The following is a 13732-nucleotide window of genomic DNA, read 5'->3' on the forward strand; positions in this document are numbered from 1 at the left end:
TGGTGAGTTATTATTTAATAACTACAACTCAGTTGTGATATGTTGGTAGATGTAATATAACCTTATTTTTTATTTTATTTTTTTTGCTGTGTCATATCTCACTCAAACATTCACACTCAGTTTTTTTGTCCCACATGTGCAATACACGCTTCCTGCCCTGTTTTCTTTAGTCTACTGGAGATCACCTAAACTGTGTCAGTATTAGTGTCTCTGCGCTGTTTTGGCCATGCTCTGCCACTGAACCATTAACGTCCCACTCAGAATGAGTCATACTGCCTCGGGACATTAGCACAGCTGTTGAATCTGCCATAAACCCGATGGACCAACAATTAAATGGCATTATTTGCTTACCGTTCAACAGACAATGAATTGCAAATGGAAAACGTGGAATAATGTTTATGGAAGATCACAATCTGTGTTTTTGAGAGACACTGACTGTACTTAATAAGTGAGTTAATTAATTTAAGGTTAATGATGGATTGACATCACAATGTATCTTAGATGGCTTTGGAGTTGAAAGTGGAGTTAAATAAGCTGAAGTAAACCTCAGACAATACTGGATATTGCAGGAAGGAATATGGAATCATGTAGATGTATTGACTCTTAATTGTTGAGATGTGACTCACCCGGTTGAAGGTGTCATGATGCAGCCTCCACGATCCACTGTCACTCTGCAGCCACACCCCCTTTCTGGCGTGTCATGGTTCATTCCAAAGTTGTGTCCAAGTTCGTGGGCCAGAGTAACTGCAGCACCAAGGGGGTTGTCTGAATGGTCCTACAAAAATATATACGTTTATTAATCCTAGGAACGGAACGTGCCATTTTACCTCACCAATAAACACCTTTTTACTTTATGAGCCAGCTCTATCTGAATATTTCTAGGCTAGACATGATGCTAAAATAAATAGTCATAGTAAAATGTGCTTAGCTTACGGTTTTGTCGCAGCAACAATACCAATAGCTAATTAAGACCAAACATTTCTGATTACACACTCTGAGGAAAGTACCAAATAATAATAAAAAAAATGTAATGCAAGCCACATTGTTGTTCCCCAAAGGACCCGCTGGAGAAACATTACTCAATACATGTGAGTGTAATTGCATACTGCCAAGATTAAACAAACAATTCTGTTGGATCTGTGCTTATCAGAGCGTTTCCTCTGCTCGACGTTGTGGCACTGAAATGAAAAACGAAAGCAGACTGCGGGCTGTCACCTTCAGCTTGCTCGGCAAACTCTGACAGAGCCAGATGTGCTGTTTCATCCTCGCAAATAAAGACATCCTCTGAGCAAAACTGGCAATTAGGTTGGAAGACAGAGAAAAGCCTTGAAAGGACTCCTTGAAAATCACACAGACAATTCAGCGAAGACAACAGAAATTAAAAATAGACTGTTGTGTTCGAGGACGCACTGTAAAAATGAACCTACAGTGACACACTGCGTGAAAGCTGCTGCTATCTGAGGATTTCTTGCTAGGTGTGTAAAACATGAACACATGAAAAGGCCAGATAAATAATGTAAGGGGCGGCAGCTATCAGCTCTTCAAGGATGCAGAGCTGTGTGTCAGAGCACCTTGCCTCTGGAGTCCTCCGTCACTCTGCATTATTCAGCAGCGCTGTGCGGTGTGAAGCTCAGACTGATGAACTGCTCTGCTGGGGGCTTTTGAAAGTAACGGTCATCAGCTGTCAGTGCTAAATCGTGCAAAAAAATAAAAATAAAATAACAACCTCAGGTTCGGATTCCTGGAAAAACCCAGATACCAACAGATGAGGCTGAAGCGCTCAAGAGGGCACTTCATGGCACCGTCTGTGTTGTGTTTTGCCACACCAGTTAAATTAACAATCAAGGATGGTAAATGGAGATTCCAGATGTCTGAGAATGGATGTTCAAGACTTAACTGCCTCGAAAAATAACAATGAGACCCATAGGGAAGGTCTAGCATACGAGTTCAAAGGTACTCTGCAAACGAAGGGACACAACTCAGACATCGGGGTCGTGATTTGCCCAGCAGAGGAGTGTGCGGTTGAAGGTGAATCCTTCTTGTCTTGTACAGTTGTGTCGTAATGATCAAGACCCCCAACTTTACCATCTGGGAGGACAAGAGTGAAGAACCATCTGGGGACTATAGCTATAAACCTTACCAGCCAGCCAGGCCCCAAGACAAACAGTCATTCAGAGACGGTGAGTATAAAATAATAGCATGACCAGTGCTAATGCAACATGACTTGTGTTGGGTTGCAGCTCTGTAACGGGTCATCATTTATGACATGCCCCTGCTTTTTCATTCAGGCTGCGATATACTACACCCTTAAATTCACTCGTTGGTTGCACCTCATTAAGAAGCAAGTTTCCACTCGTGCAATCAATACACGCTCTGATATGTCAGAACAAAGTAGAGGGTACTGAGTATCTTCCACTTGGCCCTCCCCTGGAAAAAGACTCAATGATGTGTGCGCCCCGCAGTTCGTATCAACTCTGGAGTCCTTAGCTCAACCTTTACACAGGAAACTCGGGGGAGAAATTGGAGAGTATTTTGTCAGACATGAGGGAGGTGGAGGACGAAGCGAAGAGCGAAGGGCAGGAAGAGGAGGGAAAGGATGAAATTAGTCTGGCTCCCTTTCTGGAAGACGAAAACGCAACACAAATTTTTATTTTCGTCAAGATGGACGAAAAGTATTTGAGCACACGTACATCCTGTAGGACATTAACATACCATGACGATTCCTCCCGACTGCTCCGCTGTGCACATACTCATGATGGGTGCCATACCAATAGTGGTTCCCTGGAAATACACCCCACTGAAAAGGAGAACACAGTGGTTACTAGATCACCCGCATACAGAGGGTGTTCACCCTTCTGACAGTGAAGGTGTCCTGAAGGTTTTTTTTGACCACTAGAGGGTGGAAATGTAAACGTGCAGTGGCAGCTGGTTAGCATTTCAAAGCTAACGTACTTTAAGATTTTCCTACATAACCTGTTAACATTTCATTGGTTTCTAATTAAGTCTGAATGTCAAATCACCTCAAGCGTTATTCAAAAACAAGACTAAAGAGTCTACATCCCTGTCAGCAGCTCTGCGAGGCTGTATTTTGGCACAGCGGTGCTGTACGCTAAATGCCAACACAGTTTAGTGTGCGAGCAAAGTGTTCGGCTGACTGACCAAGCGCCTGACTGGCACATAGAAAGACCAACTGAACAACAGACTTGAGGCCAAACATGCTTTGCGCGTCCACGTGAGGTAGATTTCATCAATTGCTCATGTCAGTGAAGGTGAGCAAGAACCCTGTCCGACATCGGAGTGCAGCCCAAAATTTGTGAGCGTGCCGACTGTATGGACTTCAGTAATGAGCTGGTTGAGGTCAAAAGGCGCTTCAGGTCAAGAGCAAAATCAGGTGGGTTTTTGGTTGTTCTGCTGTGACGTTCTGAATCGGGAAAAAAAATTGGTACAAAAAAAACTCAAACTATGGCGAGATAGCGCTTCGTTCTCCAACATACAAATGCGCTTGCTCACAGCTCATTGAAAACGCACAGGTTGCTTTACCGCAACAACACAACCGTTGCCCTCATGGGGATTTAAGTGGTTAGGACTGATCTGCAAATGTTTCATTAGGTAGGAATTGGGACTTAATTTGGTCAAACACAAGTATTTGTGTGGAATATGAAAAAAAAAAAAAACATCCTGTATCTTAGTGGGCTTAAAGGAAGAGTTAAACAGCAGTGATTCTACAAAACATTATACAAAATTTTGCTTGGAGTAAATAAAACCCACTCCAAGAACTACCGTAGCATTTGATTTAATTTTGTGCTCTCAAACATTAGATGTGTCCTGAACACCGTTACTGCTGCAATATCAGGTGTACCTGATTAGCTGCGCGTTGTCATGTGGCCTCTGAGGCAGCAGCTTGACCTTCCTCCAGTCCAGGAACTCGTGCAAGGTGGTGAACGGGTCCTGGGTGATGGGGCACTTGTCCACATCGCTCCACACCTCCAGCCCCACCAGGGCCACACGGATATTCAGAGCCCTGTAGAACTGACAGTGGAGGGGAGGAGCGGTAAGTCGACGCTTATCATCCATCTCTACTAACATTTCTCTTAACTATCCTCACTGCACATTACCGATTAAAACACAAATGCTATAAAATAGTCCATTTAAATGATGAGCAAATCGGCGTACCACTTTCCATACGAATTAATCCTCGTTTGCTTCTGTTTTATTAAACTGCCACCCAGAGCCATGATCTATCACATCGGCCTCCTCGAAACATTTCACATCCGAGTTATGAAATTGATCATCCATTCATAATCCAATCAGCCCCCGCTCGCAGGTCGGTTAATTTTCACTAGGCTTGATGTGACCTCTAATAAATCACATTCCAACACTGCATTCCCTCTTTTGATTCAATTGTTACCTTGTCCACGTAATTGGCGATCTCAGCCAGCCGCTGCTTGACCTTCTCCATGTCCTTGCCATGCTTCTGAAACTGAACAATACGAGCAGACAGAATAAAGCAAGGATAAAAATAAATAAATAAATAAAAAAAGAGGTGATCCACGCTCTTGAATGTTTATTATCATCAAAGACAGTGTTTGGGACAAATTAAGGTTGTGTCAGCTCTAGAAATGTCTCCACGGGGTGTCCTGTAGCTGTGCGACAATTAGTGTCATGTTAATTCTGCTGCTGCTATTATCATCAAAGAGCTCCTCAGTGGAGCTTAGGCTAAAAAGATAACCTCAACCACCTTGTCTTATATCCAGTGTTTATTCAGCCTCTGTGCCGCTAAAGCACGTGACATTGACCTATATGTCACATGTCGGGGAGGACTGGTTTCTTCTCTTCGCCCTCTTTAAGATCTTAAGTCGGAGACATGAGATTATTCAGAGCACACATAAAGCACCAGTCTCATTTGTGAGTCAAGTGGTCAAACGATGAAGAAGGATGTAGATGGAACTAAGGGGTGAAATGGATGAGTAGGTGGACACATCAGTAGTAGGTGGACACATCAGATGTGAGGACAAGGCAATAGGGGACTCATCTTATCTGTGTTTCAAGGGGAAATTTGAAAGCTAAGCAGATGAACTCTGAGCCTTTTTTGCCTGTCGGATTCGGCAGTAATGTGAAGAGGTTGAAATCGTGCGTGCTCGGCTTACCTCTCGGTTGTCCGCCACGATGATCAGCTCCACGTACTTGGTTGTAGTCTGGACATGGCGTTTATGCTGAAGGAAGTTGGTGAAAGGAGAGACAACAATTGGTTGCAAAGAACAACGAGACGTAGAAGAAAAGTGGGGGGAGAAAGGTGACAGGGATGCGAGAAACACCAGCAATTGAGTGAGGACACGGAGAGAGGAAATGACAAAGGGAAGAACCAGGAGACGAAAAGAAAAGAGCAGCAGGAGAGAGCAGAGAGGGAAGAAGAAGGACATTAGGAGGAAGCACTTAAATGCAGCTTTTCTGGAAAGGGCAGCCTAATTCAGCAGGTGGCCACTCAGTGCAGTTTTTCACCTGAACTACACTCGACACAAAAGGCGGCAGAAATGAGAATCAGCACAAAGCAATCAGCTACTCTTCACGTCTGACCCAATAAGAGCTGCTGAGGTCACACACTCACTCTGATAACACCCTACAGGAAGCGGCTTATTAACCAATAAATCACTGTTTTTTGGACAATGCTGCTTGCATTATGATGCCGCGGTGGATAGCACGGGCAAAAAAACAGCAGGTTTTAACCCTATTAAATAAAGATGGTAAAGATTCCTTTTCTCCTGCTCAGCCTTTGAGTGCTAAAGCTTTCTTTTCAATGGCAGTTTTTTTAGACTCAAGTGCACCTTAAGGTCCCCAAGATTTCTTGTATTTAAAACTACTTCAGCACTCAGTTCAGATTTTTTTTCTTTTTTTTGCCACTTAAATATTGGAGTTTTTCTAATCAGACTGTGCTCTGAAAAGAATGTGAAGACAGAAAATTGCATCGATGGCGTAACTAATCACGGTGCAACTGTTAGCCGAAAGTTCACCGGAGATCTGAAGGGGTGAACGGCCCGTGTGCAATATTCAGGGTGGGCTCTGTCACGCAAAGATCACACAGTAACCGGTAACATAACTAGAAACTTTCATGAGTGCAATAGCTTTTTATACCACCTTTCCACCTTGTGTATAACAGTTATGGTTTTGAGTAAAAGCCTGTTAAATGTATCTTCGTCTTTGTTGAAATGTTCCAAAGGTGCGTGTTAAAAATAAAGTTACCAATGAAGAAGACATGCTGGGAAAAGGCAAATATTTTGGCTGCGACATTTTATTTTCTCTGCAGTTCAACCTTTTCTCAAATTCAATTCAGCAAATGGACAAGAAGTTAGCAGCACAGGCTAAATGTGTGTATGTGTGTCCGGGTGCTCGTGTTTGGGGCGAGGGGAGGGGGCCAAGAAAAGATATTCAAAACTGGGGCCAATCACAATTATGTTATGACGCAGAATTGCGTCAACCAGGTGAAATTGTAGCCTGTATTTAGAATCTGATCACATAGAATCTAAAAAAAAATGTAAAAAATCTAATTCCAACCCTCTTTAAAAATGTCATTTGTTTTGCCGTATATGTTAGAAGCTACTACTTGTTGAACTATACGTCATTGGGTCCATCTGATATAACGGCGTCCATTAGTGCGCTGGAGTGTGTGCGGAGCGGGGCCCGATGAACGCCTGTAGAAAGTACATTGGTTGTTAAGTGGCAACATTTGCTCTGAATTTGAGGTCAGACTGCTGGCTTGTACGTCCGTCCTCCAGCAGGACTCGTTCGACCAAAATGAAACTGATTGCGTTTAGGAAACCCCACCCGGTCCCACTCCTCACACCCAGCCTATCGCTACCCCACTGAACATAGAGATAAATCATGTGGGCCAAACCCCTGGGGAGGCTCTGGCCTCAGACGGGATAACGTTTCAAAGATGATGAGCAGTGATAAGTGGAAAACGCAGACTCCAGTGTTCTCTATCTTAGTGATGAAGGATGGCAGCGGTGGACAAACATGGCTGATTTACCAGATCAGCGTATAGAGATGGAGAGATGGGTGTAAAAGATGAAACAGATGCTCAGGGATTCAAAAGGAGGGGAAGTAAACATATTATAATCATGAAGCTGCATAAATGAGAGGGACTTTCCATTTAGTTGAAAGTGATTTTCATTTTTTGCAATCATTTCATAAGGGACACATGGAGTTCAATGTGGGAAACAGACCAAACATATGTGGATTCTGGCTAAAACATTCTGTCTTTTCACATTATTGTTTGTTATTTACTTATTCAGTGAGAGGGATTTTATGATGTTTTATTGCTCAATTTTATTTTTGTTGATGATTATAGTGCTGGCTTTGGTGGCAACCCTTGTCTTAAGTGCTGCAAAGATTCAGCACAAGCCTTACAGAGGGCAACAGAAACAAAAGAAGACAAGAAAAGCTCATATTGATGATTTATACCAGTGTGGAAAAATGGGTTTAATTCTCCTGCACAAGATTCTTTTTTCTTTTTTTTAGAGAACTTTAATTTGTTTTATCTGATGACATACAATTTGTTTAAAATTGTATGTCCCTACCTATCCAAATACAGCAAAAGATGAAAGCATTAGAAGAGAAACATCTCTTCTAAATGAGGAGAGGTGATTAACCACGGCATTGGTGATTAAAAAAGGGAAAACAGATGAGGTAATAAGCAATGTTTTTATTAAACATTCACGTGTAACTGGAGGGGCGAGAGGTCTTCTTAGGAAGGTACACCAAAAAAAAAAAAAGAAAAGAACACAAAGCCTGACTTGCTGTACTGCCAGGCAAGCAAGCTCACCTCAGCATGTTACACATGGGCACCGAGTGGTGCGCTGCTGCTTCGATAAGCTGCAATGTGCCGTGCTTGAGGGTCTGAAGATAAAGAGGTATGTTGGCAGAGTGGCCCCGAATGAAGAGAGTCAGATGGGGTTGGGGAGGGTAGAGAGATACGATGGCTAGCTGATAGGAGCTGCACATCAACAACACGAGTTCCTGTAAAACTCTATTGTCTTAAATTGAAAGTGTGACTGAGGCACACCCGAACCCAATGGGAGTTTGAGAGTGTCTTGTCTTTTGTGGCTGAAACAGACTGTTACACGTGGAAAGGTAGATCGTTTCTGATGTGTAATACATACAGTGTAGATTGAGAAAACCTCAATATACAGTTGGAGACTATACTTTTTTTTTTTTTTTAATGTTATAAAAAAAATGCAAAAAGGTCCTATAGACTTTCTTCATTTCTGAGAAGTTGGAGCTTTAAATGTTTAGACGGATGTTACATTCATAGAAAATGTATTTTCTATAAATCCACTGGAACCGAAAGCAGAAACCAATATTCTCCTGTTCCAGTAGTAGTTTCAGTTTTATGGAAGTTTTATATTGTAAAATATGTGTTGCAAATTCACATCTATTCTGTAGCTCTAAAAATCTCTGGACTCTGTTCAACAACAGTGATGCTTTCCACTGAGTCCTCCTAGAGACTTGCTAATCGCCATAGGGTGCATTTAGAGCACACTTGCCCATCCTGGCTTATCTATGGAGGAGGCAGATAAGAGCAGAGAGGATCCAGGCTGCCAGGCCAGCAAGGATAAAGAGGCTCAGGTTGAAAGAGGGCCATGGTGTGAAGGCAGAACCCTTAGCCAGCAGGATAGTATAGGATCTAGCAAGTGTGTGAGTGGAAAGAGCGAGCCTGTGTTCGGGTGTGTGGATGTGTGTGCAGGTCAAACAGACTCTAGCTCGACGTGTGGTGAAAGTGAGTTGCTGCCCAACACTGCATGAGAGTGAGCATCTAAACCAGGGCCTGGGGCTGTGTTTGTCTTGGTTTGAAAGTGTCCCGAATCAAAGTCATCTCCAGACTCTCTCTTTCACATTTTTACCAAAAAAAGAATAAATCTTAATCACTTCGAGTGATCCACAAATTTTGTCCTCTATCAATGCCATCCGGTCAAACTCTAGTAATTGGAATATGACCAAACACTAGTGATCAGTCTCAGCTGTACACTGTGTTCAGTGCTAATAAGCAAATGTTAGCATGCAAACACACAAATGTAAGATGGAAAAAATAAAAATAAAAACAAAAACAAAAGATTAGACATGTTCAGCATCAGCATGTTAGCATGCATTTAGCTAAAAGCTGTGCTGTGCCTAGTTAGCAGTATTGCCGTAGACATCTTGTTATTTGCATCGTTGTTATTACTGTTGTTGTTGTTTTTTTTTACATGTATGACACCGTCTTTCGACTCTATCTACCACACAGACTCACCTTTCCCCCTCCCTCTAAATAGGCTCTGAGTGCCCTCTTTAAATGATTTAATTTACAATACAGCTGTGAAAAATATTTATCAAACGGTTTATTGATTACACTCACGAGAGCGTTTACAGAGATATGCTTTATCGATTCTCAGAGGCCTATAGTGAGCCAGGTTTGATCAATTTGACCTGTTGAAGACCCAGTGAAGTTGAAATCGGTTGAACTACATACAATCAAGAACACAGTAAAATACATTTTCTCTTTGTTCTACCTGATATGGGGATTTGATTTCGTATAAGAAAGACAAGAGGTGCCTTGAGGCCAAAGACTTTGGTTTGAGTCACACCGGGGACCTTTGTTGGATGTCATTCCCCGTCTCTCCCTCGCCTCATTTTCAATAATGTCTTTACTCTCAATTTAGTAATGAAAGCAAAAAATAAAATAAAATAAAGACAGAAAAGTGAAATCTTGGAGAGCTTTTCTTTCAAATCACACTGTAAGTATAGACAGTTAATTCGTAGCTGCAGGTCAAATGTAGACAGTATAATAATCCCTACCCTTGTACTGAAGGCCTTGAATGGACTGCTGTCTGCATGTGCGGTGGGATGCGATATGTTGAACTCATGGCCACAGGTGCCAGGAGCAAAGTTGAGGTGTTCAGCAGCGTAGATCCAGTGAGTCCCGTCAGAGTGATCAGCACGTGGTTCCAGTATGTAGGACCTGCCTCCAAGAGATATAAAACCCCTGCAGAGGGAGGAAGAGGCTCTCAGATGTCTGAAGAGGTGAAAAGATTTAAATACTGGAATAACACTAATATTAAAAAAATAATAATAATCTGATATGCAGCAAGAAACTAGGATGTTCATTTTGATTTGGCTGAAGGAAAAGTGGTCCTGAATTGGATTACATTTTTATTATGCTCAGAAAGGATGGTACACCATTACTGATGAGTGCCCTCATCATTCGATATGATGGGGTGTAATAATGGTGGCTACAGCTTTAATTAGCACTCGATGATCAAGTGGCAAACTTTTTTTTTTTTTTTTTTTATAAAGAGTGGTATTATATTTTTATATTTTTATCAATGATGGGGTCTTTGTTTCGTCCTTCTTAAAGATGACCTACTTTGCTTTTTTTGTATTTTCTGTCTTATATGACAAAGCCTCTCTCATGGAGTCTCACAATAAAAACAAAAAACTGGAAATGAGCATAACTTTTCTCATGTTTTAACAGCAGCTCTGTGATTTAAAGTGAGTCTGGAGAAACTGTGAGAGTCTCTTAAAATCTTGCACAATATTCACAACCACATGAACTCCTGCTCCCTCCCCCACCCTCTGCCCTCCACCCCCACACCTCCACCCACCCAAACCAACCCCCAAAAGAGCCGGAGTGCTGCCAACCCAAACCAGGAACAATTTGTCTCAGTGAGCAGGTCAAGCAACGTTTAAGTCTTTGTCAAAAAAACAACAACAAAAAAACGTTCTATTGATCTATCTTCGTGCAGACAGGTTGCAGAACAACTGAAATAAATAAACAAATATTAAGATCGAGGTCAGCAGCAAGGTCATCACAATCAGCTCAGTCACTCTGCTGAGGGTGTAGATCTTTGGCTGGTTTATGAAAACATTCCTGATGGTGTCCAATGATATTGCTGCAACCATTACTCCTGCCTGACATATGCAAACAGAGTGTTTCCAGCACTGAAACTCCTCACTGGTGTAAAGCCTCACAGTATGTCAAGTTTATTGCTTTTTACAGGATGTCATCTCAGCTTACTTATTTAGCAAAATTCATTATTTACTGGCATGGGGCTGACTAACTTAAGCCATCACAGAGCTTTTAAACAAACCAAATGTTTAACCACGTCATCCAAAACATCAAAAGTTGGAGATAATGCCAAAAGTGATCAGGAGGAATATCACCAATAATCCTCCTCTTTGCACAGAAAAAAAAAATACACATGGAGCTTTTGAATGTACTACAGAACATAATTTAACCAAGAAGTTGGTGAGTACACCGTGATTGAGGTTTATAATGTGAAAAGTTTGGGTAATAATTTGAATAATAGGTTTGGCAAAGCCATTATTAAGGCCTTGGACCAATATGTTATGACATGAATGGTAAATAAATAGTGTGTGGGACACTTACTTGATCCCAGCACAAGCACTGAGGCTGACATCTGAGTTGGCATGACCCTCCACCTCACCATGGTAGTAGCAGTTTGCCTGGGGGAGCAAAAAAGGATTTTAAATTCAAGACAGAACAAAACATGAGTCTAGGTTTAAGCACAGTTCAACCACACCAGTCCCAGGTGATGACTGTGAAATAAGAGCAAAATAACTATGTCTTTTGCCATGTTAGCAGAAGCCGTTGTCGCTCATCACCACGGGCTAATGATGGCTGTAATCTGAGTTTGAGTTTTGCTTTTTGCTGCATTCCCAGGTACCCACTTTCATGGACCACCTGTCAAGCTGCAGCAGGGAGTAAAGAAAGTGAATCAAGTCTGTGTTTATTGAACGAGGCCGAGCGGTGAGCGGGTGGGGAGGAAGTGTCTGGTTCAGAGTAAAAACAGGCCTTCTGCTACATTTAGGCAGCTTTGCTCAGGTGAGGTCTGACCGACAGTCCTTCTGCCACCCTGTTCTCCAAGGCGAGGGAACGGGAGGTTTCCACCTCACTTTTGACTGCGTCTAAATATAGAGAGCAGCCAGTAAATTTCAACATCTGACCTCCTTCAAGGTGGCTAACCTCCAGAGCCTGCTGATTTTGCATGTTCGGTGTCTCAGTGGGTTTTCTGGTATTAAAAGGGAGTCCTTGCTTAATCTTGCATCACAGCACTTCCTCAGTCATTTTGCAATGATAATCCAATTAATCTTTTCTCACTTCTGACACGAGCTAGTTAAAACAGCATTGCTAAATCGTGCCTTTCAATCTCACTACCCAAATAAGATTGAGGGCCAATATATATATATTTTATATGAATTTTTAAAAATCTCTTCAATGAATCAATTTTATTTGAACTTTTAAGTAAAATGTTCATAAAATTCACATTTAAAGCCGCATTCATGAATAGTTTTACCTCAAAAATGGATTTCAACATGAGTGGGTTCACAAAACCAGAGAAATGTATCAACAGAAACATTCAAATAAACACTAGTGCTCCTACATGTCTACGGTAATTAGGCAGTTTCTTTTCTTACACATTTGCCATAATGATATTTCAACAATGTGTTTGGAAGATGTTCTGGTGCCCCAACAAAATAAGCTTTTTTTTGTCTGTAAATAAGAGAGTCGAGGAGGAATATTTAGCGAAAGATTTGAAGAACTGGATCCAGTGCCTTGAAAGCTTTTACCTATTTGGACACTTTGTGGTGGTGCACTAAAAAAGAACACTCCATTATAGCAAAGTAGAAAGACACAAAGACAGGACAGCGCATTACAAGGAATATGAAATTTTAGTTCAGTGGGGAGGAGCAGGGCTGGATTTAGTACGCTGAGTTAATGCTATCACCTCATGTTTCTTTGATGAGATCATGACTGTGATGCATTGATATAAAGGATATGAATAGACTTTTTGTTTCTAAGGTTTCTGTAGAAAAAGAGACGAGAGAGGAAAATGCTTACGCGTTCATATTTGAGATGCAGAAGATTAATAACTAATACCCTGATTGTTGTGGGAGGCAACCCTGGGTGTGAATGTTACATTGTTTATTATAACTATACATTTATTATTCCAAGTTAACACTTTAATATCCATAGCAGTGATTCATATTCCCAGTACATGGCTTTGGTTACAGCACATGGCACTTATTTATTGCATTGTGTGTAGACTTGTGGGAGAGGGTGTAAAGCAGACAAAGGGAATGGAGAGAGGGCCGACTTGTGCTGAAGTCACTCCCAGCAGTACCTTAACTTTGACACAGAACTGAACCCGCAAAGATCCCTTGCCCAGATCGCTATATCAGTCTCCTCCCTGCCGGCAGGACAAATAAATTAAGTAGGGATCAGTCTCAAAAGATCTGCTTGTTTCCAGTAAAAAGATCCTCCCATGAAGAGCTGGCTGTGGTCATGGGAGAGGAATGAGAGGAGGAATGGAGGTCCAAAGATGTCGAGAAGTTCAGAGTCAGCTAATCAACGAAGGTGCTCCATCAGGCAGTTGATGCCAAGATGAAGCAAAATGCAAATGTTTACTTAATGCTTTCCTCCATTTTACATAATTTTCATTAAATTTTTTGGGCAGTTGTTGACCACAAGCCAGCAATACGAGGGCATCAACGTATTGTTATTATTATCATTGCAGAGAACATTATACAGCCTTAATTAAAAGTGGATGAATTTAAACAATGAAAACCCGTTTATCCACCCGTCTCTGATAGGTAGCTAAACTGTGGACTCTGTGTCTCCGAATTCTCCCCGAGCTGACCTGCTACAACTCCTTCATTGTCTTTATGCTCTGGAATGGCA

The 13732-nt window shown here is 41.7% G+C and overlaps 1 protein-coding gene across 1 annotated transcript in view; it reads right to left on the minus strand.

Moving 5' to 3' along the window:
• Nucleotides 1-13732, minus strand: part of LOC138629399 (disintegrin and metalloproteinase domain-containing protein 12-like) — a 74797-nt gene that overhangs the window by 21746 nt on the left and 39319 nt on the right. The window contains exons 5-11 of the mRNA XM_069713056.1: nt 11420-11496; nt 9829-10015; nt 5148-5213; nt 4409-4480; nt 3860-4029; nt 2713-2797; nt 627-775 (exon numbers count right to left, since the gene is read on the minus strand). Of these exons, the coding sequence (XP_069569157.1) occupies nt 627-775; nt 2713-2797; nt 3860-4029; nt 4409-4480; nt 5148-5213; nt 9829-10015; nt 11420-11496 (806 nt within the window). The remainder of the gene's footprint in view (nt 1-626; nt 776-2712; nt 2798-3859; nt 4030-4408; nt 4481-5147; nt 5214-9828; nt 10016-11419; nt 11497-13732) is intronic.

This window comes from Brachyistius frenatus, unplaced genomic scaffold (genome assembly GCF_029030835.1).
Source record: "Brachyistius frenatus isolate BFR_SWC_R1_liver_20210118 unplaced genomic scaffold, ASM2903083v1 Contig_115, whole genome shotgun sequence".
Lineage (NCBI taxonomy): Eukaryota > Metazoa > Chordata > Actinopteri > Embiotocidae > Brachyistius > Brachyistius frenatus.